General features: G+C 37.2%; 3 protein-coding genes across 7 annotated transcripts in view; 2 read left to right on the top strand and 1 right to left on the bottom strand.

The window, feature by feature from the left end:
- Window positions 1-3,032, top strand: part of RXFP1 (relaxin family peptide receptor 1) — a 100,142-nt gene extending 97,110 nt beyond the window's left edge. For all 5 annotated transcript variants that reach the window (XM_032332674.1, XM_032332677.1, XM_032332676.1 and 2 more), the window contains one exon: window positions 1,647-3,032. In XM_032332674.1, coding sequence (XP_032188565.1) covers window positions 1,647-1,948 — 302 coding nt within the window. In that variant the 3' untranslated portion in view covers window positions 1,949-3,032. The remainder of the gene's footprint in view (window positions 1-1,646) is intronic.
- Window positions 3,033-9,128: 6,096 nt separating this feature from the next.
- Window positions 9,129-13,506, bottom strand: C2H4orf46 (chromosome 2 C4orf46 homolog). Its single transcript, XM_032332672.1, has 2 exons — window positions 13,099-13,506; window positions 9,129-11,235 (listed from the first exon to the last, which is right to left on the bottom strand). Exons 1-2 carry the CDS (start codon window positions 13,282-13,284, stop codon window positions 11,080-11,082), a joined length of 342 nt encoding a protein of 113 aa, XP_032188563.1. The 5' UTR covers window positions 13,285-13,506; the 3' UTR covers window positions 9,129-11,079.
- A 131-nt stretch (window positions 13,507-13,637) lies between these two features.
- Window positions 13,638-25,808, top strand: part of ETFDH (electron transfer flavoprotein dehydrogenase) — a 30,118-nt gene continuing 17,947 nt past the window's right edge. Inside the window, exons 1-6 of the mRNA XM_032332666.1 lie at window positions 13,638-14,015; window positions 19,849-19,989; window positions 20,400-20,629; window positions 21,889-21,970; window positions 22,333-22,451; window positions 25,317-25,394. Of these exons, the coding sequence (XP_032188557.1) occupies window positions 13,982-14,015; window positions 19,849-19,989; window positions 20,400-20,629; window positions 21,889-21,970; window positions 22,333-22,451; window positions 25,317-25,394 (684 nt within the window). The 5' untranslated portion in view covers window positions 13,638-13,981. The remainder of the gene's footprint in view (window positions 14,016-19,848; window positions 19,990-20,399; window positions 20,630-21,888; window positions 21,971-22,332; window positions 22,452-25,316; window positions 25,395-25,808) is intronic.

The following is a 25,808-nucleotide window of genomic DNA, read 5'->3' as shown; positions in this document are numbered from 1 at the left end:
ATGCTTAAGAAAACCAAACAGGTAAAAATGATTATGAAATATTTACTTCATTTTTTTCTTTTTTTTTTTAACTTCATTTTCTTTCGAGAACATAAGACATTTTTCTTCCCAGAATACAGAGCAATTTAGGGAACATTATCCCAGAGTGTGAGAGATGATTGAAGATGCATTCCTAGTATTTAAAAATAGTGTAAATCATGCTCATTAGAATAGCTACTATCAAAAACACAGAAAATACCACAAATCGGTGAGGATCTGGAGAAATTGGAACTCTTGTGTATTACTGGCAGGAGTGTAAAATAGCACAGCTGCTATATTGAACAGCATGGTGGTTCCTCAAAAAATTAAAGAAGTACCATATGACCCGGCAATTCCAATTCTGGGAATTGAAGTAATTAAAAGCAAGAACTCAAACAGACATTGGTACACTCATGTTCATAGCAGCATTATTCACGATAGCCAAAAGCTGGAAGTAATACAAGTGTCCATCAATGGACGCATGGATAAATAAAGTGTATTGCACACACACAATGGATTATTACTCAGCCTTATAAAGGGAGGAAATTCTGAAGCATGGTAAGACATGAATGGACCTTGAAGACTTCATGCTAAGTGCAATAAGCTAATCATCAAAGGAAAATATTGTATGATTCCACTGTATTAACTACATACACTGTATGACTACTCTAGTAGTCGAATTCATAGAGACAGAAAGTTTGTGAGTGTGTCATCAGGGGTTGGGAGGAGAAGCAGATGACAAGTTACTGTTTAAAAGGTATGTAGTTTCCACCGGGCAGGATGAAAAAGTTCTGGTGGTGGATGGTGGTGATGATTGCACAACTCTATGAGTGTACTTACTGCCACTGAACAGCACACTTAAAAATGATGAAAATGGTAAATTTTATGTTATGTATATTTTACCACAATAAAAAGATGTGCAAAATGCTATTAATTGTGAGTGCAGTTTATAGTCACATTTTTAAAAATTATAAATATACAATTTTAATTTTGTTTTATCCCATGGTTGGTGATAATAGTATCTTACATTTTATAAGCAACAAAGAGAGAAAAGAGCATCAATTAAATTATAAGAACAAATCTGTTATTGGTAGTTACCTCTGTACTACAGTAATTTTTAAGATAAGTTTAGCCAGCAATGTTTTTACCGAAATAAACATCTAGTCAAAAGCCTAAAAATGCATACCTATGTTTAAAACCAAAGAAATAGCAGAAAAGAAATCTATATATTTTGATAAATACTTGTATGTACTACCCAGCAATTAAAATATTATAAAAGGTGTGATTTGAATGCTAAATGATACTGTTTTTCCTAAAATGAAATCATATCACAATAATATGTAATCACTTGGTGGAAAATGTTTCTACCTAATGGAATACATTAATTGATTATTCAAGAAAAGCTACTTAGCGAAGAACCCTGTTTTTTTGCAGCACCAGCACTCCCCTCAAACACTGGCACCCTGGAAAGACATCCTGGAAACACATTAGACTTGGTATTTAATTGTGTGACATCGAAGGGAAGAAATTAAGACTCAAAAAGGGGTTGGGGGGAAAACAAGGAAAAGGGATTTCTATACCTTGTAAACATCCATGAACACTGAAACTACTGCATTTTTCTCTTCTAGGTACCATAACCTCTTGGGTAGTGATCTTTATTCTGCCTATCAACAGTGCTTTGAACCCAATTCTGTATACTCTGACCACAAGACCATTCAAAGAAATGATCCATCAGTTTTGGTATAACTACAGACAAAGAAAATCTGTTGACAGCAAAGGAAGTCAGAAAACATATGCTCCGTCGTTCATCTGGGTAGAAATGTGGCCACTGCAGGAGATGCCGCCTGAGTTAATAAAGCCAGCTCTTTTCACAGACCCCTGTGAACTGTCACTAATTTCTCAATCAACTAGACTCAATTCCTATTCATAACTGACTCTGAAAACCATTGCTACACGGGGAATCTTGTGGGATGTTCATGAAGGATTCATTAGTATAAAGTGAATGCCACAAAATTAATCATTTATAATGGCTAAGATAAAGCCATTACAAGGACATGAGGTTGTTTGGGAAAAAAATCAAAGTGATGGGGGCCCGTATAAAGGGAAATAAATTGTGTCAATAATATGTATATACTAGTACATATTTTGCATAGGAAATTAAGAGAAATCTACTTCAGAAAGATTTATTCATTCTTTTGCCATTTACTGAGGACCCATTATGCACGTAACACTGCAGTAAATTTCTGGAAGTGCACAGTATAGAACCTTTTCAATTTACAATGTTAAATTATGTGTAGCTACAACAGAATATACAAAGGGCCATCTGCAGTACTTAGTTTAAGGTAGAGCTTTGTCATGCACATCAACAAACATAAAAATCATAAACACTTGTAAATAAAGGTTTAAGGTTTTGGAATACTAATATAATGAAAAATGAGGAATGAAAAAATGTCTGATTGTTTGCAAAATAGATACTTGTTTTAAGAATTCCTCTTACCTTTCTTGAAGTCCCTGCCTACTTGAGAGGTAATACACAAAATTACTCTGAAAAAAGATGTTCGGATATAAACTCAAAATAGCACTTCTCCATACATCCTCACATTTACTGTCAACTGATTTTCAGCAGAGATACCAAAACAATCAAATGAAGAAAGAAGTGTGTCTTCAACAAATGATGCTGGGACAACTGGATATTCACATGCAAAAGATTGAAGTTGGACCCCTACCTTACACCATATACAAAAACTAACTCAAAATTAATCAACAACCTAAATATAAGGCATAAACCTCTTAGAAGAAAACATTTGGGTTAATCTTCAAAATCTTGGATTTAGCAATGGATCCTAAGTTGTGACAACAAAAGCATAAGTAACAAAAGGAAAAAAATCAATAAATTGGACTTCATTTAAATTAAAAACTTTGTGCACCAGAGAATGTTATCGAGAAAGTAAAAAGACAGGGCACCTAACTGGCTCAGTAGGTGGACCGTGTGACTCTTGATCTTGGGGTTATAAGTCCAAGCCCCACGTTGGGTACAGAGAATTACTTAAAATCTTTTTTAAAAAAGAGGTAAAAAGACAATCTACATAATGGAAGGAAAAATTTGCAAATCATATATCTGAGAAAGAGTTAATACCCAGAATATATAAAGAACTCCTACAACTCAACAAGATAAACAATCCAATTTAAGTGGGCAAAGGACTTAGAAAGACATTTCTACAAACAAGATACACAAGTGGCCAATAAACACTTGAAAAGTTGCTCAACATCAGTAATCATTAGAAAAATGAAAACTGAATCTGCAATGGGATAGATTACACTTTACACATACTAGAAAGGCTGTAATTAAAATAGCAACAACAAAAAAAGTATTGACCAGGATGTGGAGATTGAAACCCTTCTGCATTGCTCATTGGAATGTAAAATGATGCAGCTACTATAGAAAACAATTCGGTTGTTCTTCAAAAGCTGATCATAGAATTACCATGTGATCCAGCAGTTTCACCCTGGGTTAAACCCAAAAGAATAGAAGACAAAACTCAAACAGTTACCTGTATGCAAACGCTCATTGTGTCAGTTATTTACAGTAGATGAAAGATGGAAACAACCCAAGTGCACATCAACTAATAACTAATAATAACAAAGTGTGGTATATGCATACAATGGAGTATTATTCAGCCATTTATAAGAAAGAAGTTCTGACATATCATCTACAACATGATGCGTATGAAAGAAGCTAGACACAAAAGGACAAATACTGTATGTTTCCACTTCTAAGTAAACTGCCTGAATATGCTAAGCCGTTGAATTGTACACTTTCAATGGATGGATTTTATGGTGTGTGAATTAGATCTCAAAAAAGCAGTTAAGAGGGAAAAGGAAGGAAGAAAGCTAGAATGCACCAAATCAGGAAGCCAAGGAAGGAAGGGTCTGCATGTACATGTTTTACTTCAAAGAGGAAGTAGTTGTTATCAAGAGTTGGACTTACCTTCCTTTTGCATGGCCAGCCAGTTCACGAGATATTAACTTTTTAGCTAGTTATTGTTCTGGTCTCTGACCTATTGGAATTTTTTGCTCTCATAATTTGAAATCTTTAAATAGGAATAAAATGTTTTCAGATACTTTTAAATACACCAAAAATATTTGAAACATGAAAATACTGGAATCAAAAATATATTTATTGAATAAAAAATTGTATATATTTCTTTTGAAAGCAAATTGCCTACAGTTTAATTCTATTAAAAATGTAGATTACGTTGAGTCCTTTCTGTTCTTACTTGTAATAATACCAATAAATTTTCTACATGAGGGCTATGGTTATCATTTCAACAAAAAAAGTCAGAGAATAATAGGAAGCTATAGTTCTGCTTATAATATTCAATTCTCAAGGACCTGGGTGGTTCAGTCAGTTGGGCATCTGACTCTTGGGTTTTAGTTCAGGTGGTGTTCTCAACATTATGAGATCGAGCCCCACCTGAGGCTCTGCACTCAGCTCGGAGTCTGCTTGGGACTTTCTCTCCTTCTCCTCACTGCCCCCTCCACATACTCTCTCTCTAAAGTAAATAAATAAATCTTCTTAAAAATATATTCAATTCTCTAAGTACTCAGACTATACAATTTTTTTAAAGCCTACAAAAATGAAAATACATTGGAATTCTCTTATAAAATTATTTTGGGATTATTATTCTTTTTTTTTTTAAGAATTTATTTATTTATGACAGAGAGAGAGATCACAAGTAGGCAGAGAGGCAGGGCTGAGCAGAAAGCCCAATGCAGGGCTCCATCTTAGGACCCTGAGATAATGACCTGAGCCAAAGGCAGAGGCTTAACCCACTAAGCCACCCAGGTGCCCTATTTATTATTCTTAAGAAGTCTTATTACTAGTAAATAATAGAATAGGAAAATATTTTTCTTTTTTTTAAAGATGTTATTTGAGAGAGAGTGCAGAACATGCATGCTTGCTCACAAATTGGGTTAGGGAGCATGGCTCAGCAGAAGAGGAGGGAAAGGGATAGGAACAAGCAGACTCTCTGCTGAGTGGGGGGGACCCTACCTGGGGTTCAACCCAGAGATCATGACCTGAGCTGAAACCAAGAGTCAGACACTCAACCGACTGAGCTACCCCAAAAATTATTTTTCTAAAAAAGAATTTCTGCAAAAGAAAGAAGCAGGGGCACTTGGGTGGCTCAGTCAGTTAAGTGTCTTACTCTTGATTTCAGCTCAGGTCATGATCTCAGGGTCATGATCTCAGGGTTGTGAGATCAGCCCCAGATCAAGCCTATATGGAACTCCATGCTGGGCATGGAGCCAGCTTAAGACTTTCTCTCTCCCTCTCGCTCCGCTCCTCTCTTTACCTCCACATGTTCTCTCCCCCTGCCCCAAAAAAAGAAAGAAAAGAAAAAAACGATAATCATGAAGACTACATAAAATGTAATCCTACAAAAATTATAATTGTAACCTATGTTTATGGGTCATAGAAACGCAGTGAATTTACAAAATATACACCTCAAACTACTTTTTAGCATTTAAAATATTTTCAAATAATTTTCTATAGACAACTTGATTTGTCTACTCAGTCTACTTCTTCCATCTTTCCGCCTCCCCAAATAGAGTAACTTCCACTTAATGTAATTTGGTAAGTAATTACTAGCATACTGTGTAACTATTTCCTACTAACTTTCAATGGAAGTTACATTAGAAGCACTAAATTAATGCAGATACAAGTCATGGTTTTCTCTTTTACAAAACTAACTTTAGTCCAAAACTCATGGACTATGCTCTAGTTCAAATCAATCCTCTAAGTTAAACTAAAGTATTTTAAAATGTAAAAATAAATATCAGAAAGACCTCAACTTTTTTTTTTCTATTTTTAGTTTAAGGGCTCCTAGTACATCCAGCTAATACATAATCTCTCACAAGGAAATTACTTATTTACTGCCTTTTAGCAATTTAGACACTGCTAAATTGAAGGAAAACAACAAATGGGAAGGGATATATGCAGCCAGAATGGTGAGGTCCATGCATTTCATTGCCTAATAAACTAAGTAGTAAATGAATTGATAATTCAGTGTGATGGAGTGAAGCACTCTAGGTAAGACACTTCAAAAATCTATTTTTTACTCATGTACTCCTCTTTTAAAGAGAAAACCCTTCACTAGAAACTTCATTTACTCTGTTTTAAATCCTTTTCTTATCTACAGCCTGGCAGTCTTACCTACTTTAAAATCTGTGGTTTCAATTACTATGTATATACTGATGATTCCCACATTTTTGCCTTTAGCTTATTCTCTTTCCTAAATTAGTCACTTATACGTACAAATGTCCCTAGACATTACCACTTGGGTATCTCACTGGTTTTTTAATGTCATTAATATGGACCCTGCCTCTGACATCTGCATCTCTTCCAGACCCTATCTGGGTGAATGGTACCAACAACCTAACCTAGAAATCTTTGAGTCATCCTTTGGCTCTTCCTTTATCTACCATATCAAAATCACCTAGCACTACCTTTATTCTATGTAATAAACAGCTCTTAAATCTGTCTACTTCTCTTTATCCCATTTCCTCATACCTAAGCTTGGGCCAACATCATGTCTCATCAACTATATTTGCAATAACCTTCTAACAAGTTTCTATACCTCCAGTTGTAATTTGCTCGAGTGATTTGTATGGGTATTTAGAGCTCCCAAATTAATCTAAGGGGAAAAATTGCGCCTGGGTGGCTCAGTGGGTTAAGCCGCTGCCTTCGGCTCAGGTCATGATCTCAGGGTCCTGGGATCGAGGCCCGCATCGGGCTCTCTGCTCAGCAGGGAGCCTGCTTCCCTCTCTCTCTCTCTGCCTGCCTCTCCATCTACTTGTGATTTCTCTCTGTCAAATAAATAAATAAAATCTTTAAAAAAAAAAAAAAATTGAATATTATAGTTATTACCACCAGTATTCTATGATGGGTGACTGAATGGACGAATGTGTTCAGTTCCATTTTTAAATTGTGTGTTAGTCAGAATTCTCCAGAGAAACAGAACTATGTATTTATAAAGAGATTTGTTGTAAGAAATTGTCCCACATGATTATGGAGTCTGGCAAATCCAAAATCTGTAGAACTGATGTCCCAGTTCAAATCCAAAGGCCAGAAGATATTGTAGAACTAAGAAAACACAGTGTCCTCATTCAAAGGTCATCAGGCAAAACGAGCCACTTTTTCAAGGTCATCAGGTAGAATGGTATTACTCAGGGGAGGAGCAGTCTTTTGTTCTACTCAGGCCTCCAACTGGTTGAATGCTTAACCCACTTTACCAAGGGCTATCTGCTTTACCCAATCTACCAATTTGTTAATCTCATCTGAGAATACTCTCAAAGGAGCACCAGGTTTGACCAAAAATCTGGATATCCTATGACCCAGTCGACATATAAAATAAACCATCATCATTGGGGAAAGTAAACAAAGTGAGCTTGAATATTAATAGGTCTAACCAAGAGTTAGGTGGCTAGGTATGGCAAAGATAGGCGTATTAATTTTGGTTTAAGAGACCCACAGGTAAATCATTTCATCTCAGCCTGTTTCCTATTCTGTTTCTGTAAATAGGAATAGTATCACTCTCCTCAAAAAGCTAATATGAAATAATGCTAACAAAGCTCCTAGCATAGTGCCTGACATATTTCATACTCAGAAGTTTTGAAACACATTGTCTTTAATATTAAAATTTCATCATACTGCATGCTTGGGTGGCTCAGTTGGTTCAGCTTCTGCCTTTGGCTCAGGTCATGATCCAACGGTTTTGGGATCAAGCTCCTTGTTGGGCTCTCTGCTCAGCAGAATTTGCTGCTGCCCCTGCATGTGCTCTTAATCTCTCTCTCTCTGGCTCTGTCAAATAAATAAAATCTTTTAAAAATCATACTGACTTTGGCCTCTCACGTCTTTTAATTATATTAGTCAAAATATTGTTTTCCTCTGAGGTTTATATAGAGCTGGTAATGAACTACTAAGAAAAAATTTGAGTCTCTAAGAAAATATGGTTTAAAAAAAAAAATGTTATTTGATAGAGAGGGAGCAAGCACAAGCAGCAGGCAGAAGGATGGAGGGAGAAGCAGACTCCCTGCTGAGCAGGGAGCCTTATGTGGAGCTCTATCCCAGGACTCTGGGATCATGACCTGAGCCAAAGGCAGACACTTAACAGACTGAACCACTCAGATGCCCCAAAAATGTTTGTTCTGAAGCCTTCCCCAACCCCTCCCATGAAGCAGAGCAAAAAAAAAAAAAAAAGGATGCTTTAAAAAAGGGGGGGAGGGGTTTTTTGGTTTCTTTTTTTAAGATTTTATTTATTAGGCAGGGAGATCACGTGTAGGCAGAGAGGTAGTGGGGGGGGGGGGCAGGCTCCCTGCTGAGCAAAGAGCCCTATGTGGGACTCCATCCCAGGACCCTGAGAGCATGACCTGAGCTAAAGGCAGAGGCTTAACCCACTGAGCCACCCAGGCACCCCTAAAAAAAGGATACTTTTCCAAAAAGCAACTCTTAAAAATAAGATGAACTTCTCTGTGGGCCACACATGGCAACAGAAACTGTAAACAAAGCTGAGCTCTGGGCCTACCAGGCTCTTAACACTAGTAGCTGAGTTTAGTGCTGAGGAAAAAAGTAAGTGTCCACAGAAAGCTCACTGCCTAAAATCAGGGGTTAACCTCAGCTGACCACAATTCAACAAAATTAGAAATGAACTAACATTTTTCTTTTCCAACATAAAAAAATATATACATGGTTGGAGGAGGAAGTCACACACACCAAAATCAAAGTAGTACAGATCATACTTATGATAAAGCTATAACAGAGGTAACAGAGGGAATCTTAGCATGGGGTTAGCAAAGAGATCAGATTAGAATGATCTCAGAACCAAGCATTTATAGCGTATTTGAATGACAGAGATAGCATTTGAAAATACTGGTACTTGGAGGAACACCAAAACCCATGCAAAAATAAATAAGATCCCAAAACAACACCAAAAGCAAAATTCAGATAGATTAAGCACCTAAACATTAAAAACAAAAATGTTTTAACTTTTGAAAAGATGTAGAGTATCCTTTCAAAACAGGACCCAGAACGCACTATTAGGAAAAACTGGTAAGATTTCATTAAAAACTTTTATTTACGAAAACTCCACAATCAAATATGAAGATGAATCACAAACTACAAAAAGATAGTTAAAACACAGATAACAGATCATTAGTATTCAAAATACGTAATACTTACAAATTGATAAGGGAAAAAATTATAGAAAAATGGACAAAGCTATGGCCTCAGAAATCACACACTACATTTCCTGAATCTCCAGTAGTTACACAAGTCAGCACTACTTCATGTGTGAGACTATACAAGGGCATAAACACCGGGAGGCGGACGATTGTGGCCATCTGGAGGCTAGCTACCACATACATGTAACAGTATTTTGTACTGCTTTGATACATATGCATTAAAAATATAAGAACACAAACTAGGATACATACCACTTCTAGAACAACAGTTCCCTCTGGGGAGAAAAGAAGGTATGGGATCAAAGAGGTAACAAAACTTTCAAATGTAACTAACATTTACAAATATACATAGATTTGAAGAACGTATAACCAAATGCTAACCTTTATTAAATCTGCACGGTGGGAATATGTCCTCTAATAATTTACTCTTATGTTTTAAATATTTCAGTAAAAGTTTTAAAATAATGAACCCAAAGAAATAAAATAAAATCTGCTTTGAACATGTTTATTTCTGTATATTCTGAAAATTGCAATTTTGATGACACATAAGAAAAATATTTTTCTAATATCAAAATAAGTATCTCTTTGGTAGAAACACACCTCATATGTTATCTTTAACTTAAAAAAATTAATCAAGAACTATGACCTAATATACTAAATAATACTATTCTTTGTCCATCCATTTGTCCCCACTATAGAGCTTTAGAATATAGTTCTATACATCTCCATATCTACAAAAGAATTAAGATACCATATCAAAGATGCCTACAAGTTATAGGGAATTATATGACATAAACCAGCAAAAAGAACAATCTAAGATATGGGACAAGTTGAGCAGAACATTGTCATTAAAGTCAAATAATACGAAACCAATCACATCATTTAAATTTGATGCATTAAAAACAAAGTATCTTTAGAATGATTGTATTTAGAATTTAGAATTATTATGTGCAAAGTTCAAAAAGCAGTAATACAGAGCCATAATTTTGATAAGGCACTTTAAAGAGAACAATCAAACATACAACATCACATAGCAATTAACCTGAGAAATAAAAAGGGGAAAAAAATTTATATATATACATATATATTCTTTCCAGACAGGCTTTCATTTTCTGAAGTAAAATCTTTTCATAAAGCATCATAAAGAATAAAAAATATTTATCATATATTTTTAAAAGTTATCAGTTAAATTACAAATTCTTATAAAGAAAAGAATGTCTTCCTAAAAAGTCTGTGAGGTTCTAATTCAAATATTTTTAGAAAAACAATTATAAGTTTCATGTGAAAAAAAAAACAGCTTTTAACTGTATTGTCAACTCTTTTATTCTCAAACATTTACTAGTTGTTGTGTTACACTTTCATTGTTCTAGGTGCTGGGGATAAAGAAATAAGACACAATCATTAGTTCCAGGGAACTTGGCGTGGTGGAGCTGGGCCAACACTGGTAACTTTAAAGTTACTTCCCTTGGTCCATAAAATGAAGCTCAACTTCAAATGCTGGCATTTCTGACATCTTCTGAGAAATCAAACAGAATAATGATCTACATGCTTTTTTCTATTGGTAACGCTGTAGCATTTTTAACGTTATCTACTGATGAAATTAACTTTCAAAAAATAGACTTTTAACGTTTAGAGGACAGAAAATATTTAAAGATAAGTATCATCCAGCATGAAAAACACAATCAGTATTCTGCTTTCACAAAAGTGAGAAAACCAAGAAGATTTCATTCTGAATATATAGAACTGCTGGAGACAACCATATACTTATGGTACATGTGCAAATATCAAAAATGAGTAAGTATGAATTATTACACAGCCAAATCAGTTGTCAGGCTTCAAAGAATCATAGCCTTCTTTCAAGAGGTCCCGCCATGTTTTAAGGAAACGTGCATTTTCTGTACATTTGAAGGCAAGCTCTTCCACTTGAGCTGATACTGCAGATGTGGCTTCAAGAAGTTTGGTTAATGAAAATGCTGCCTGAAATTTTTAAAAAATACAGAGAGAGAGAAAAAGTCAAATAATATGTTTATCTTTCAGATTTTCATCTCATTTTATAGTCTAAAAATAGTTTAAAACCCTGACTCCCATGCCCAACTTGTTTTCCATAAACGTAAAAAAATCTTCAAACTAAACACTAGCTTCTTTAGGGAACCTAAGAAATTCCTTAAAGTAAGCTTTGAAGAAATGTCTGCTGGAGAGATACCCATTATGCACCAGACCTAACAAGTCAGTACTTTTTTCTTTTTTTTTTTTTTTTTCTTAATTGAAAATACACCAGGGGAACCTGGCTGGGTCAAACACAGAAAGCAAGTGACTTTTGATCTCAGAGTTGTTGAGTTCAAGCCCCACGCTGGGTGTAGAAATTGCTTTAAAAAAAAATTAAATCTTTGGGGCACCTGGGTGGCTCAGTGAATTAAAGCTTCTGCCTTCCGCTTAGGTCATGATCCCAGGGTCCTGGGATGGAGCCCCAAGCCCCGAATCGCATCGGGCTCTCTGCTCAGCAGGGAACCTGCTTCCTCCTCTCTTTCTCTGCCTGCCTCTCTGCCTACTTGTAATCTCTGTCTGTCAAATAAAATAAAATCTTTAAAAAAAAATTAAATCTTTAAAAGAAAAATAAAAGGAAGAAAATTCACTAGACTCATTTAGCTCAAAAAGAGGACTTGGAGCCCTTGACACTAAGTACCAGAAGCATCTGAGGGACTTAATTCTTGACAAACTGCTCACTGATATTTAGGTAACAAGGGCATTGTCCCGCTAATTTTACTTGTGAACACTATTTAGACCGTGAAAAACTACAGACCAAAGAACAGATACTCTGAACGGCCAAATAAATCAACAAAATCAAAACAAACCAAGGCAGCATACAAAAAATATCCATCTCTTCGTGGAATTCACTTCTAATTCAAATGTTTTCTTCACCTAGAATATAAAATTACACTCTTCCTAGATAACCTATCAGCAGTCCACTCAACATACTCTTAATACCAGTCTCCTTCAGCAAATACTGAAGCTGCACCAGCACTTTAGACATCTTAAAAAAAAAAAAAAAAACTTATTAAGCAACGATAGATAATCGAGTTCATTCCACAGTTTCCAATATGCACAGGAGGGTCTATTCCACAAAGTTCTCCCAGGAGTATTACATCCTACATACCTCATTCACTCGACTCAGCCAAGAGTCCTTATTTACTGAAACTCCGCTGGGGGTGGGTGGGTGCGTGTCAGTGGAATTCGAGACTCCACAGAAACCACAGTGTGCCCTCTAGCAATCACAGGGAGGTCTCGGACCCGGCCGTTGAGGAAACCAATCTGGACGACAGGCGCTGTTAAGTCACCCCTCCAAACTGGGTCCAGCGCAAAGCAAGCCTGAGACACGCAAGAATAGCATTGCCAGCTGGCTTTGGCAGGTGGCCAACTAGAGCAGCGGGATCTTAAGACCCAAGGAAAGAAATCACAGCCTGATCCTAAGCACCAGCAGACGAGGAGGAGGAAGAGAGGGCGGACCTCGCCAGCACACGTCCGCGCAGCAGAGCTCTGTGGTTTCAGGTTACGGAGGATGATTGAAACCAGAAGGCGAGACAAAAAGAAAACTGCGAAGGGTGGGGAGGTGGGGGGGGGGGGTAGTGGTGGAGGAACAACCCCTTATTCCTCAACACTAATTCTAAACACGGAGTCCTCGGGATGGTGGACACGGGGCCTCGGGTCTCCGGTTTACTTAACAGCCTTGGGGGCAGAAGGGCGAGATGCGGATTCCTGGTCCTTCCCTCCCTGGCACAGCAACGGTCTCCCAACAAGGGCCGAGTGGGGGCGCGGCCCCGGGACCCGTCGAGCGACACTCACGTCTCCAATCTGTAGCTCCACTTCCTCCAGAGGGTCCACCGTTCGGCCGCTGCTCCTGCTCGGAACTGGCCAGCCCAAACTCACTGGAACGCCGGGGGAAGACGCTGACGAGGCGTCTGAAGACGAGGGAGAGGAGGGGGGCGGCGGGGGCGGCGAAGACATCCGCAGCTCCTCAGGGTCTGCCATTGAGCAGGGATAGGGCTGCAAAATCGGACCTTAGCAGCCGAACCGACACCAACCGTCTTTCAAACTGCTCGCGCCCAACACCCAGAAGCCCCGCCCCCTCCCTCCTGAAGTCCCGCCCGGTCTCCGTGCGGGTTTTTGCCCAAGTCCGCGAATACTAAGTCGTGTTTTCGGGACAGCCAATCACCTTGGGCGGTACATCGCTCCGGCGCCAATCTCGGGTCAGGCTCAGAAGGCGCTTGACTAGAGGACTACAACTCCCAGAATGCTGTATTCGTCACTACACCGCCCACTACTTTTGATGCGCACGCGTGTACCACAGGATCTGTGGGTTTCTCTCCCCTGCACTCCCGCGTCCTCACCACGCCTAGGTGAGACGCAAACGGAGAGCCAATCCTCAGCCTGAAGCCGGGATCGTGCTGAGACTTGGAGTCCCTTTCCTTTTCCTCTTTCGGTACGTGACCCGGATGTCTCTGCCGGCCGTAGCGTCTTGTGCGGCGCCGGCGCAGAGCAAGAAAGAGGCGGGAACACCGCGAAGCCAAAACATTGGGCAGAACTGAGAGGCAAACTTCAGCGGAGGTGTTGGTGATTCTGGGCAGGTGATGGCGCCCCCCGCGGCCTAGAGCTCTGTCCAGCACCCGCGGTGAACTACTGACAGTCCTTCCGTTGTGTCCCACCGACGGTCCTGGGACCAGAGAATATGTTGGTGCGGCTAGCCAAGCTGTCCTGCCCGGGTGAGAGGGAACTCCGGGCGGGGATAATTAGAGGAAGGTCGAGGAGTTAGGGCAAAACGGACAGGGCTACAGCTGGGGCGGGGGGGGGGGGGGGGGCTCTAGACACCTACCTCTCTTCACCTGCTCTCCTGGAGTCCTCAGGTTAAACTCGGGCCAAGGTCACGCCGTCCATACCTGGCAGTGGACCCTAGATTCCTCCCCATAGAGCTGTCCCAATTGGAAGAACTGGCAACTAGGCTAAAGGTCACGGGCGGAGGAAACTTAACCAACACGGCCCTCCCGTGGACTCCCGAACCCCTTTTAAATCTGGTCCTAATTCTTATCCCAAAGCTCGTGTGTTTTCTGTTGCATTGTTGGAAATGGATATAATAATATTTGCACATTTTTCTTCTTGGTCGTGTCCTAACTTTGATCTTTGCAGCCATTCATCCCAGTCCATTAAGAATTTGAAGTCTGATCTGTCACATCATGATTAACATCCATATGCGTGGCCCAAGTCACCAGTTTATATCTGGAGCCAGGAGTTTTTCTACATTGTCTAAAATTAACTTTAGAGGCTTATCATGTTGTGGGTGCTCCTAGAACCATCACAATGACTTGTGAAAATACCTCATTACCTTTTCTTCCTCTTAAAAATAATGCAGTTGGGTGGTCTCTGTTTTGCTTTACTTTTTAAAAAGGGTTTAAACATTCAAAAAGATTCACTACAGGATCTTGCATTTTGTCACATTTGGTTTAGTTTTTTGGTTTAGTTTCTTTAATTTTTGGTTACAGAATAAACAAGTATACATATTGCAAATTCAAGGATGTTCTTATTATGTACATTTCATGCACGTAGAAATTGTCAGATTTGGCCACCATATGTTAAATTTGAATTTTATTTAAAGTTCCTGATACTTGGGCATGTATTACTACGCCTAATGTGTAGATACACTTTATGTTTTGTGAAATATCAAAATGGTAAGAGGGTATCTGCCCTACTGCCTAATTTAGCTGAAATCATTCTTGGGCCAAGCGTTAATTACATTCCACCAAAATTAGCATTTCCATTTTCTTTTCTTTTTTTTTTTAGAAGATTTTTTTAAAGGTTTTTTATTTATTTGACACAGAGATAGAGAGTACAAGTAGAGCTGCATGCAGAGGGAGAGAGAGAAGCAGGCTTTCCACTGATTAGGGAGCCCAATGTGGGGCTGGATCCCAGAATCCCGGGATCATGACCTGAGCCGAAGGCAGCCACCCAACCGCCTGAGCCACCCAGGCACCCCAACATTTCCATTTTCCATGCATACTTAAATCGTTGTCATTTTCATAGCTCAGTGTTAACCCTACTGGCAATAAGGAGATGGACACAAATATGTTGGCAGTGTGACTTTGATATGGTGATCTTATGAGGGGTCAGTGGACTTTTTAACCTTACTTCTCTACCAAAATTCAGCCAACATGCCTAATTGTTCAAATATCTAAAGTGGAATGTCAGATTTGTTTTCAGAAAGGGAGTAAAGGTTGTGGCTTTTTAATCCCGTGGTGGAAATCGAACTACCCAGTTCCAGATATTCTCAAGAAAATAACTAGCTGTATAAGCAATAGAATTAGTTTTATCTGATCCCGAATCATCAGTTTTCGGCAGAAAATGATAACTTCTACACACTAAACTACAATTAATCATAAGACAAAGATTTTAATATCTCTTAATAATAAAAATACAAATGAATAATTATTTAATATTCTCTTGAATGATGGCAATGCTATATTTGAACTCTAGAACTAAATTCTCCTATAATACCTTTATGTGTCTTAATGTACATTTTTTCAAGACTTAGGATATATGAAATAATAATTTAAAAATTATTCCCAATACTATAATTTTTAGTATGCCTTTGCAAGTAGAGAAAATTAATTTCCTTGCCACTCTAAGATTATCAAAAATAGATGATTTTTTTTAGTTTTTAAAAGCCTTTAGAGTTCAGCCATTCTAAATCTCTTCCCTTCCTGTATTCATCACAATCTTTAATTATTGATGTCTGATGCCAGATTTTTGCTTTAAAAAAATTATTTTATTGGAAAGAGTAAAATATAAAAATATGTTCATTCTGCAGTTGAGTGCTAAAGAATAACCCGTGCAAGGCTGTATGTCTCCATTTAATCAGAAAAAATAAAGAAAGAAAATTCTTTTTTCATCACAGCTTGGTTTCCATTACTTCACAAATCATTTCAAATCCAATTGTAGTCTCAGAGCTTGACTGCTGTTGGAAGGATTGAGAGCTTGGGTGGTGGGATCATCTGAATTCCTATGTATTTACTGTGAGTGGGGATTGTAGCTGCCCCACAATTTCCGTAAAGTCATGAAAGGTAAGGCATGCTATCATAATTAAAAATTCTTAACTCTTCATTATGACCATTAAAATGTAAATTTTATTAGATTTTACATTTCAAATCCATGCAAAAGTCTTTGTTGATCTTTACTATTTGTTACAGTCCATGTTTAGAAACTTATTCATTTGCAGATATAATGCTTATATTTATATATAATAAATTCAAATTCACATATTCATCCCTCTTCCTTCTTCCTAAACCCATGGCAACCACTGATGTTTTTAATGTCTCTATAGTTTTACCTCTTCCCGAATCTCATATTGTTGAAATCATGCAGTATGTAGATTGGCATTTTCAGATTGGCTTCTTTCAATATGCATTTAAGTTCCCTCCATGTTTTTTCATGTCTAATAGTTCATTTCTTTTTAGTGCTAAATAGTATTCCATTGTATGTATGCACCTCAGTGTATCTGTTTATCTAGTCACGTGTCAAAGGACATCTAAGTTTTGACAATTATGAATAAAGCTGCTATACACATTCACATTCATGTGAAGGGCTTTTTTTTTTTTAACCTGGACATTTTCTTTCTTTTGTTTTACTGTGATAAGAACTCTTAACATGAGATAGACCCTCTTGGCAAATTTTTAAATGTACATTATTATTGACTATAGGTATGGAATTAAACATCAGATATCAGAGCTTATTCATCCTGCTTGACTGAAGGTTTTGGTCTGAGCATTAATTTTCAACTCATTTGGGTAAATGCCAAGGGGTACAACTGCTGGATCATCTGTTAAGATGTGGTTAGCTTTGTAAGAAATGCCAAACTGTCTTACAAAGTGCCTGTACCATTTTGCATTCCCACCAGTAATGAATGAGAGAGCCAGTTGCTCCACATTCTTGTTTTCTCATTATCTTTTTTGTGTGTGATTGTAAATCTTCTATTTTTAATAATAGTTTTATTGAGATATGTCACATACTCTACAGTCATACCCTTTAAGATATATAATCAGGGTTTTTACTATAAACACACACACACATGCAACCATCACAACAATCTATTTCAGAACATTTTCATCACCCTCAAAAGAAACTTCACACCCATTAGTAATCACTCTTCAACCTTTCTAGCCCTAGGGCAACAACTAATCTATTTTCTCTGTAGTCAATTCTGGATAGTTCATACCCATGGAATCATAATATGTGGTCTTTCATGGCTGGCTTCTTTCATTTAGCATAGTGTTAAGTTCATCCATAATGTAGCATTTATTACTACTGAATTTCTTTTTGTTGCTGAATAATATTCCATTGTATGAATATATCACTTTTTATCCATTCACAAACAGATATTTGGGCTTTTACTATATTTCGGCTGTTATGAATGATACATCTATGAAGATACATATATAAGCTTTTGTGTGTTTTCATTTATCTTAGGTATATACCTAGGAGGGAGTTCTGTGGAAAGTGTGTTTAAGGTTTTGCCTTAAATGGCTGTACTGTTTTTCCAAAGGGCTGTACCATTTTACATTTCCACCAGCTGTGTATGAGGTTCCTCTGTCTTTTCTTGTCTCTACGACTTTGCTACTTTCAATATATACTAGCCAGGCATTTTGTAGAATGTCCCTCATCTGAATTTGTCTGATGATTTCTCATGTTTAGACCAAGGTTACAGCTTTTGGAGAAGTATGCCACAGAGGTAAAGAGCCCTTCTTATCACATCAGGGAGTGTGTGATACCAAAATGTCTTGTTGCCAAAAATGTTAAACTTAATCATTTGGTTAAAGGGTCTCTGTATTTCTCCACTGTAAAATTAATATTTTTCCCTTTTGTACTCATTGGAAGCTAGTCACTAATTGCAGTCCACACTCAAAAGTGGAGAAACAAATAATCTGTGGATGTATCAACATAATCTTTTATACTTTGACTTTTTCTATTAAAATCATAGGCCATATGGAATTCATTTTGATGGGAAGAGAAAGGTATAATTTTTTCCAAATGAATTTCTCCCTATCTTTGAACATTTAATAAGTAACCATTTCTTTTCTTTTCTCTGATTAGAAACGGCATCTTTAGCATATGGAAAATCCTTATGTATATTCTATTTCTGAAATCTTTATTCCTTTTGTTTCCTTTGATTATTCTATTCCTTTTCCTAAAACAGACTCATAATTACTATAACTCCAATACAAGTTTTTGTATCTGGGCTATTCCCTGCCTTTATGTGTGTGCGTGTGTGTGTGTGTGTGTGTATAATGGGAAAAAGTATCAAGGAGAAGAGTGCCAGAGAAGGGAGACAGAAATTGAAGATGCAGGTGAAAGGGAAGGCTTCAGATAGATTGATGTCCCGCTGAAATTGGGAGGGCTAAGCCTTATTTATCATCATTATTCTAAGTGAAAAGATACCTGTTGTAACCTAGAAAATGAATGAAGAGTGGACACAAATACCGATTACATTAGAGGTTGTTGCCAAGGAAATAGAAAAGTTCCCACTTAATTACTTCTTTCTATGACGTTTGGTGTGTTATGGTCTCTGCTTCAGATAGGGGAAGGAAGAGGTAGAACTGAAGGTTCAAGGACAAGAGCTTTAATGAACATTATTGCAGATAAAGCCTTCCACACTTCTGTTTATTTCTATTTGCTTACTTAATGAATATGTACATTTTTAAGGCTCTCAGAAGATATTGCCATATCAGAGAGTCAGTTGTTTAAAAAGTTGACCATAAAACCTAGTTTGCCCATGTTGTCCCAGCATAATCATTAATACTGTCCCTTATTACTCTCAAAAGTATCTAGTTTAGGGATGCCTGGGTGCCTCAGTTAAGTGTCTGCCCTTGACTCAGGTCATGACCAGGGTTTGAGACCCAAGTTGTGACCTGGGATTGAGTCACCCATCAGTCTCCTTGCTCAGCAGGGAGCCTGCTTCTCCCTCTCCCTACTCTTCCCCCCGTTTGTGCACACATGCACCCTCTCTCTCTCTCTGGCAAATAAAATCTTTTTTAAAAACATACAGTTTGGTTGATAAATTTTATGGTTATCCTGTTCATAGGTTAAGCTTTATATGAGCTAAATTGAATAAATTAATTTATTAGATACTTTTTAAATATAGTTTGAAAACATTGGTTTATGAGAAGAAGCTAAGTTGTTCATCTAGGAAATAGTACAGTCTGTTTCAGGTCATATCACAAATAATGGCTCAACAGCCTAGATCTAACCATTCACTGTCTGCAGGATTGATACAGTGAGAATATAAACAAGTATTCAACTATAAGACATCCTGTGGGTCATACAATTTTAAATCAGTTAGGTACCTTAAAGATCATCTAGTGACCCTTTCCTTTTTTTTGGATGAGGAAACTGAAATCTAAGGAGGTTAATGAAGGTCTTAGGGCTAATTAATAGAAAATTAAAGAGAAACCAGATCTGATTCCTAATACTAGAATTTTTTCCTTTTAAAAAAAATGGTTTTTTAGTCTACTCTGAGAAAAGCTAATTGAAAAAATACCAATTTTTGTGCAGCATATCAGTGCTTTCATGCCTTAAAAATTAAGAAAAATCATCTACCTCTGTGTCATACAAGATGGTCTTCAACTTCTGTTGTACCTCGAATTACTACCCACTATACTATTTTTCCCCGGGATAAAGACAAGCGATGGGAAGGTAAGTAATAATTTCTGTAGAAGTGTTGAAGCTTTTCTAGATACTTTATATCATTTTGTGGAAATATTTTTCATGATAGTATAAGATCATCTAATAATATTTCATAGCTTTACCAAATCTATTACATATTGATATTGAGATAAGAAAATATCTGCAAAGTTTTTAGTAGTATATCTCAGAGTCAAAAGTGATTTATGGAAGCAAAAATAAGATAGACACTGGAACAGAACCTAAAAGAACATCCAATTAATACAATAATATATTTAGTATAATTCTCATGCAAAGCAGAGAGGCAATTTCTGTAAATGTTCTAAAGCATAGTGAGTGTTTGTGACCTAGTTTGTGATTTTTATCAGATCATATTCATCCCAGAATTTTCATGTATTTTTTAAATCATTTTTTCCTCCCAGGAGTGAACATGGAGAGGTTTGCAGAAGAAGCAGATGTAGTTATAGTTGGTGCAGGCCCTGCAGGACTCTCTACAGCTATTCGTCTAAAGCAGTTGGCTACTAAACATGAAAAGGACATCCGTGTGTGTCTAGTAGAGAAAGCTGCTCAAATAGGAGCGCATACTCTCTCAGGGGCTTGCCTTGATCCACGTGCTTTTGAAGAATTATTCCCAGACTGGAAGGAGAAGGGAGTATGAAAAAATTGGTTTTTATACAAAATGTAATCTTTATCGTATCTATTTCTAAACTACTAGAATATAGAAAAACCTTTTTATGTAATTCTGTCTCTTAGAGGATTTTTATAGATAAGTATTTTTTAACTTAAAAAGGGCCCAAAATTGAATTATATCAACTATATTTACAATTTTAAGATATTAACTCATGTACTCATGTAATACCTTCTACACATTGTATTTATGTACTGGATTTATAAGAAGGCCTTATCTTGAGAAGATGTTAGAATATTTGTACTAAATAAAATACAGCAGGTTGATTTTGAGCATATTTCCTAAGTTGTTCCGTAGGTGTTGATATCATTGTTCTTAATAAAGTTTTATGTAAATTTCCTTGGACATTGTAATATCTAAAACCAAAGAGGATAATCTAATCAAGTGTTCCAAAGAATAAATGAATATGGTCTCTCATAACCTAAGAAGAAAAGGCACTGGTATGATATGCAGAGAATTGAATGTTAATTTTACTGCTTTCATCATTTATATGGCTTTGGTTAAAATCTTACACTTTACATATCCTAGCTTTTTCTTCTGTAAGATGGGTTATGTAATGCCTGCCAAGTCTTGAATATTCACTACCCGTGAATATACTTTGTAAATGTCAACAATTATATAATTTCTATATTATTTCTATATGGAGTAAATTGAATTCCAAGAATTTCATCTGTGCTCTTCTTTCTAAAATACCAAGCTTCTTTAAACTAGAAATATTTAACATCTAATTAACTTTCTCTTTTCACTATTATACCAAAAATAGTTATTAGTGAATTGTTATTGACATAATACCAGTTGTGATAGAAAAAGGTTTTCAGAGCCCTATATATCTGAGCAGATAGAATCCATGGCATACCTGTTAATTGCATCCAAAGGAAAAATAAAACTTCTCTTATGTTTTCATCAGGCAGGAGGTTACAGCTTGGAGCAAGCACCTAGGCTAAACTCCCACAGAGACAGAGAGACAGGAAGCCATGTCCAAGATGTCTCCAAGGCCCCCCAAAAAGATTTCTGGGATGTAAAACTGGCTTATTTAGGTTCTAAAAAGATTCCCATACATCTCAAAGAGACAAAGAGGATTTGCAGTTCCAAGTTTCTAAAGGAAATAAAAGAAAAGTGAGGAGAGTAGTTCACTTTCCCTTTTGACATAGTTTTTTCATTATTTGTATTTACCATTACAAATAAACTAAAAGCTTCCTTCTCTTTCCTTCTTTTGTTTTTAGGCTCCACTTAACACTCCTGTAACAGAAGACAGATTTGGAATTTTAACAGAGAAATACAGAATTCCTGTGCCAATTCTTCCAGGTAAGGTGTGATAAGTATTTGTAGGATCATAGAATTCTGTACCTGGAAGGAACCACATTTCATCTTGTAGCTTGTAGCAAAACAGGACTAGAACCTAGTTCTTTTGTCTTCCAATCTAGAAGAATTGAGATAGCCTTATAAGGCAACCCAAAATTTTACTTTAGTATTGTAATGGCTTTTTAATTCAATAATTAGAACTGTGTGCCAAAGTTGTAGAATTTAAATGAAATTTTGACCATAGGATGATGTGTATATTTACACAGAAATTATACATTGTTTAGAATTCTTAAATTAAGTATTTATGGTTTTGAAATGTTTTATCAATAAAATGTCAGATTGATAAATTAAGCATATGTTTGTAGGTCTTCCAATGAATAATCATGGCAATTACATTGTACGCTTGGGACATTTAGTGAGCTGGATGGGAGAACAAGCAGAAGCCCTCGGTGTTGAAGTATACCCTGGCTATGCTGCTGCTGAGGTTTGTACAGTTGTATTTTTTAATGTTTATAAGAAGTAATCTCTTTTTCTTTTGAATATAAACCAAGAATGGTACAGAGGTAAAGAAATAAATATTTTAGAAAAGCTGTAAGATTTTAGAATTGTAAGGTTAGAAGGAATCTTGGAAAGATCTAATCCAAAGAGTACTTGAATTCCTCATCTTGAATAATGTTCCTGACATTATCACGTGGTTGTGTAATTTACAACTGCACAGCATTGAGGATGAGATCATCTCTAGCTGATGTTTGGGTTGTTGATAACACTCTCTTTCTTCTGCTGAAATATATATTCTGTTTTCCATTACATAGAACAAATCAATGCCCTCTTCCAAGGACACTTTTCCAATTATAATTATGCCCCGCTCTCTTCTTCTCCCTTTCACTCTGGTGTTTTTATCTTTCCTAGGTTAAATATTCTCAGTTCTTTCAGCCATGATGTTACATATATTTTGAGTTCCTTCATTATTCTCAGTGCCCTCTGAATGCATTCCCTTTTTATCCCCTTTATAAAGTGGCATCCAGAATGAAAAAACTGCTTCAAGCCTAGTATAGAGCCGGGCTCTTGCTTTCTTCATTCTAGAAAACATTCTTCTATTAATTCTTTCCAAATAATGCTTTTGGCAAACATATCATACTGTTGACTCTTACTAAGTTTTATTGGAGAAATGATTAAAAATGAAATCTCCTGGGACGCCTGGGTGGCTCAGTTGGTTAAGCAGCTGCCTTCGGCTCAGGTCATGATCCCAGCGTCCTGGGATCGAGTCCCGCATCGGGCTCCTTGCTCCGCAGGGAGCCTGCTTCTCCCTCTGACTCTGCCTTCCACTCTGTCTGCCTGTGCTCGCTCTCGCTCGCTCTCTCTCTGACAAATAAATAAAATAAAATCTTTAAAAAAAAAAAAATGAAATCTCCTGCCAACCCAGAAAAATCACCTATATAAATTATTTAAAATTTTTATTGTTTAGTAAACATTAAACCAAGACTGCAGTGCATGTCGCAGGCAGTCTGCTGGGTGATTGTCAAGACAGAAAGACATCTTGCCCTCTTACATAGCCACACAGATATAATCCATCACATACATGTTACTTGTCTTTATCCGGAGGAAACATAAAATTTCTCATATCTTTTTGACAAGAAATTACCGCCTGGAGCCAAGCACCTAGCCCAGACTCTTGTAGTGACAGGAAAATAGGACACTATTCTTTTTGGTGTTCAGATTTCAAATATGTCTACAAGGCCTCTGGGAAACACATTTCTGAGATGCAGATCTGGCAAGAGTCTTAAATAAGACTTTTTAAAACATTCCTATATCTGAGAGAGACAGAAAAGGAGTTTATAGTTAACTTTTCTAAAGGAAATGATTGAAAGAATTGACAGGAGGGGTAGTTTTCTTTGGTTTTGGCCCCAGGGAAAAATTCAAAAAATTTTTTATTTGTTTTTATGCTTAAAGTATGTAAGTCAAATAAAACACATAGGTCCCTGTATTATACTTGCTGCTGTACTAATTTTTGCTTTACACACACACACACTCTCACGCACGCACGCACACACACACACACACACACACACACACACACATGCATTTGGGTTTTTGGACCCAAGTGTGGGGTTTTTTATTTCCCCTGGTTAAAATGTTCCTAACCTTAGTCCTGGGATTAGTATCAAATCACAAGTAGGTGGTTTGTAGAATCTATGATTTTCAGTTTTTGTGTACACACACACACACACACACACACACACATATACACAGTCTCTTATACCTCTCTTCTTTTCCTTAGTCCCTTAAACATCATTATCAATAGATTAATGTCAGGTTTGTCAGGTATTTTTGTACTCTGAGCCAGACTTCAGTTTTAGTTCAAAGCCACATTCTACTCTTGATTCATTTTCAGAATATGAAGTAAGAGGTTTATGTTTTTCTTTTCATATCCATTGCTGCTGAACCTTACTTTACCTTTCCACTCCTGTGCTGTCTGTGTGATGCTAGCGTATATTTTGTACTTCCTATCTAAAGGACATTGTCTTCCAGAGAGGAAACAGAAACTCAGTAAGAATTATAGATCATCACTGTTTCTCATCCTCCAAATTACAATTTTAACCAGTTTCGCCAATCTAACTTGCTCCAGAAATAAACTTTAATCACATTTAGAGTGTCTTGAACCTCTTTCTGTTTTGTTTTGTTATGTCATTTTCTTTGGTTTTTGTTTTTTGGGATCTTAGCTCATTTTGAACAGAAGCTTTCCTGACACTATTGTCTTCCCACCCAACACTAGTGGTCTTCATTTGTTAGAGGCCCTGATTTCAGGGTTTGTATACTTGTCTTTGATACCTGATCTCTTCAGAGCTCTTTGTTTATTCTGACTGGTTTCTTTAGTGACTTCATGGTAGCTTCACACTTTCCTTTTTTTTTTTTTTTTTTTTAAAGATTTTATTTATTTATTTGACAGACAGAGATCACAAGTAGGCAGAGAGGCAGGCAGAGAGAGAGGAGGAAGCAGGCTCCCCGCTGAGCAGAGACCCCATGCGGGGCTCGATCCCAGGACTCTGGGATCATGACCTGAGCTGAAGGCAGAGGCTTTAACCCACTGAGCCACCCAGGCGCCCCCCCCCCCTTCTTCATCAAGGTTGTGGCATTTCTTTTATTTCCAGCTGTTTGAGCTGTGTTCTTTTATACTCTAGAAAGGAGTATCTTTAAAACATGTCTCTTTTCTTGCCTAAACACTTTAAAGCCTTTTATTTCTATAACCCAGAAAACGTACTCGGTTTCATACATATCGAAAGCTGTTCATTGCTTCTTTTCAGGGTGGTTATGAATCATAAGGTGATAACCAAATATGTTTTCATTTCAGGTTCTTTTTCATGAAGACAACAGTGTCAAAGGAATTGCCACTAATGATGTAGGGATACAAAAGGATGGTGCACCCAAGGTAAATGTTTTAACAATTATGTGCTTAACAAACTGATGAAAAAAAACAACCTAAATGCAATGATTTCGTTTTGCTACAAACTGCACATTAATAGAGTGTATATTAGAATATAATTATTAATGTGGAATTCTTCTCTTAAAGATTTTATTTATTTGACAGACAGAGATCACAGATAGACAGAGAGGCAGGCAGAGAAGCAGGCTCCCTGCTGAGCAGAGACCCCATGCGGGGCTCGATCCCAGGACCCTGGGATCATGACCTGAGCTGAAGGCAGAGGCTTTAACCCACTGAGCCACACAGGTGCCCCTGGAATTCTTCTCTTAAAAAAATATAGAGCTGGGGCACCTGGATGATGGCTCCATGGGTTGAGTCTCTGTCTTCGGCTCAGGTCACGATCTCAGGGTCCTGGGATTG

Source organism: Mustela erminea, chromosome 2 (assembly GCF_009829155.1).
Source record: "Mustela erminea isolate mMusErm1 chromosome 2, mMusErm1.Pri, whole genome shotgun sequence".
Lineage (NCBI taxonomy): Eukaryota > Metazoa > Chordata > Mammalia > Carnivora > Mustelidae > Mustela > Mustela erminea.
Note: the sequence above shows the minus strand (reverse complement) of the source record. Positions and strands in the feature narration are given on the sequence as shown.

Coding starts and splice junctions, on each gene's coding strand:
- C2H4orf46 (XM_032332672.1), bottom strand. CDS start 13,284: ATGGCAGACCCTGAGGAGCTGCGGATGTCTTCGCCGCCCCCGCCGCCC. Junction 11,236..13,098: donor TGGAGCTACAGATTGGAGAC/GTGAGTGTCGCT, acceptor TAAAAATTTCAG/GCAGCATTTTCATTAACCAA.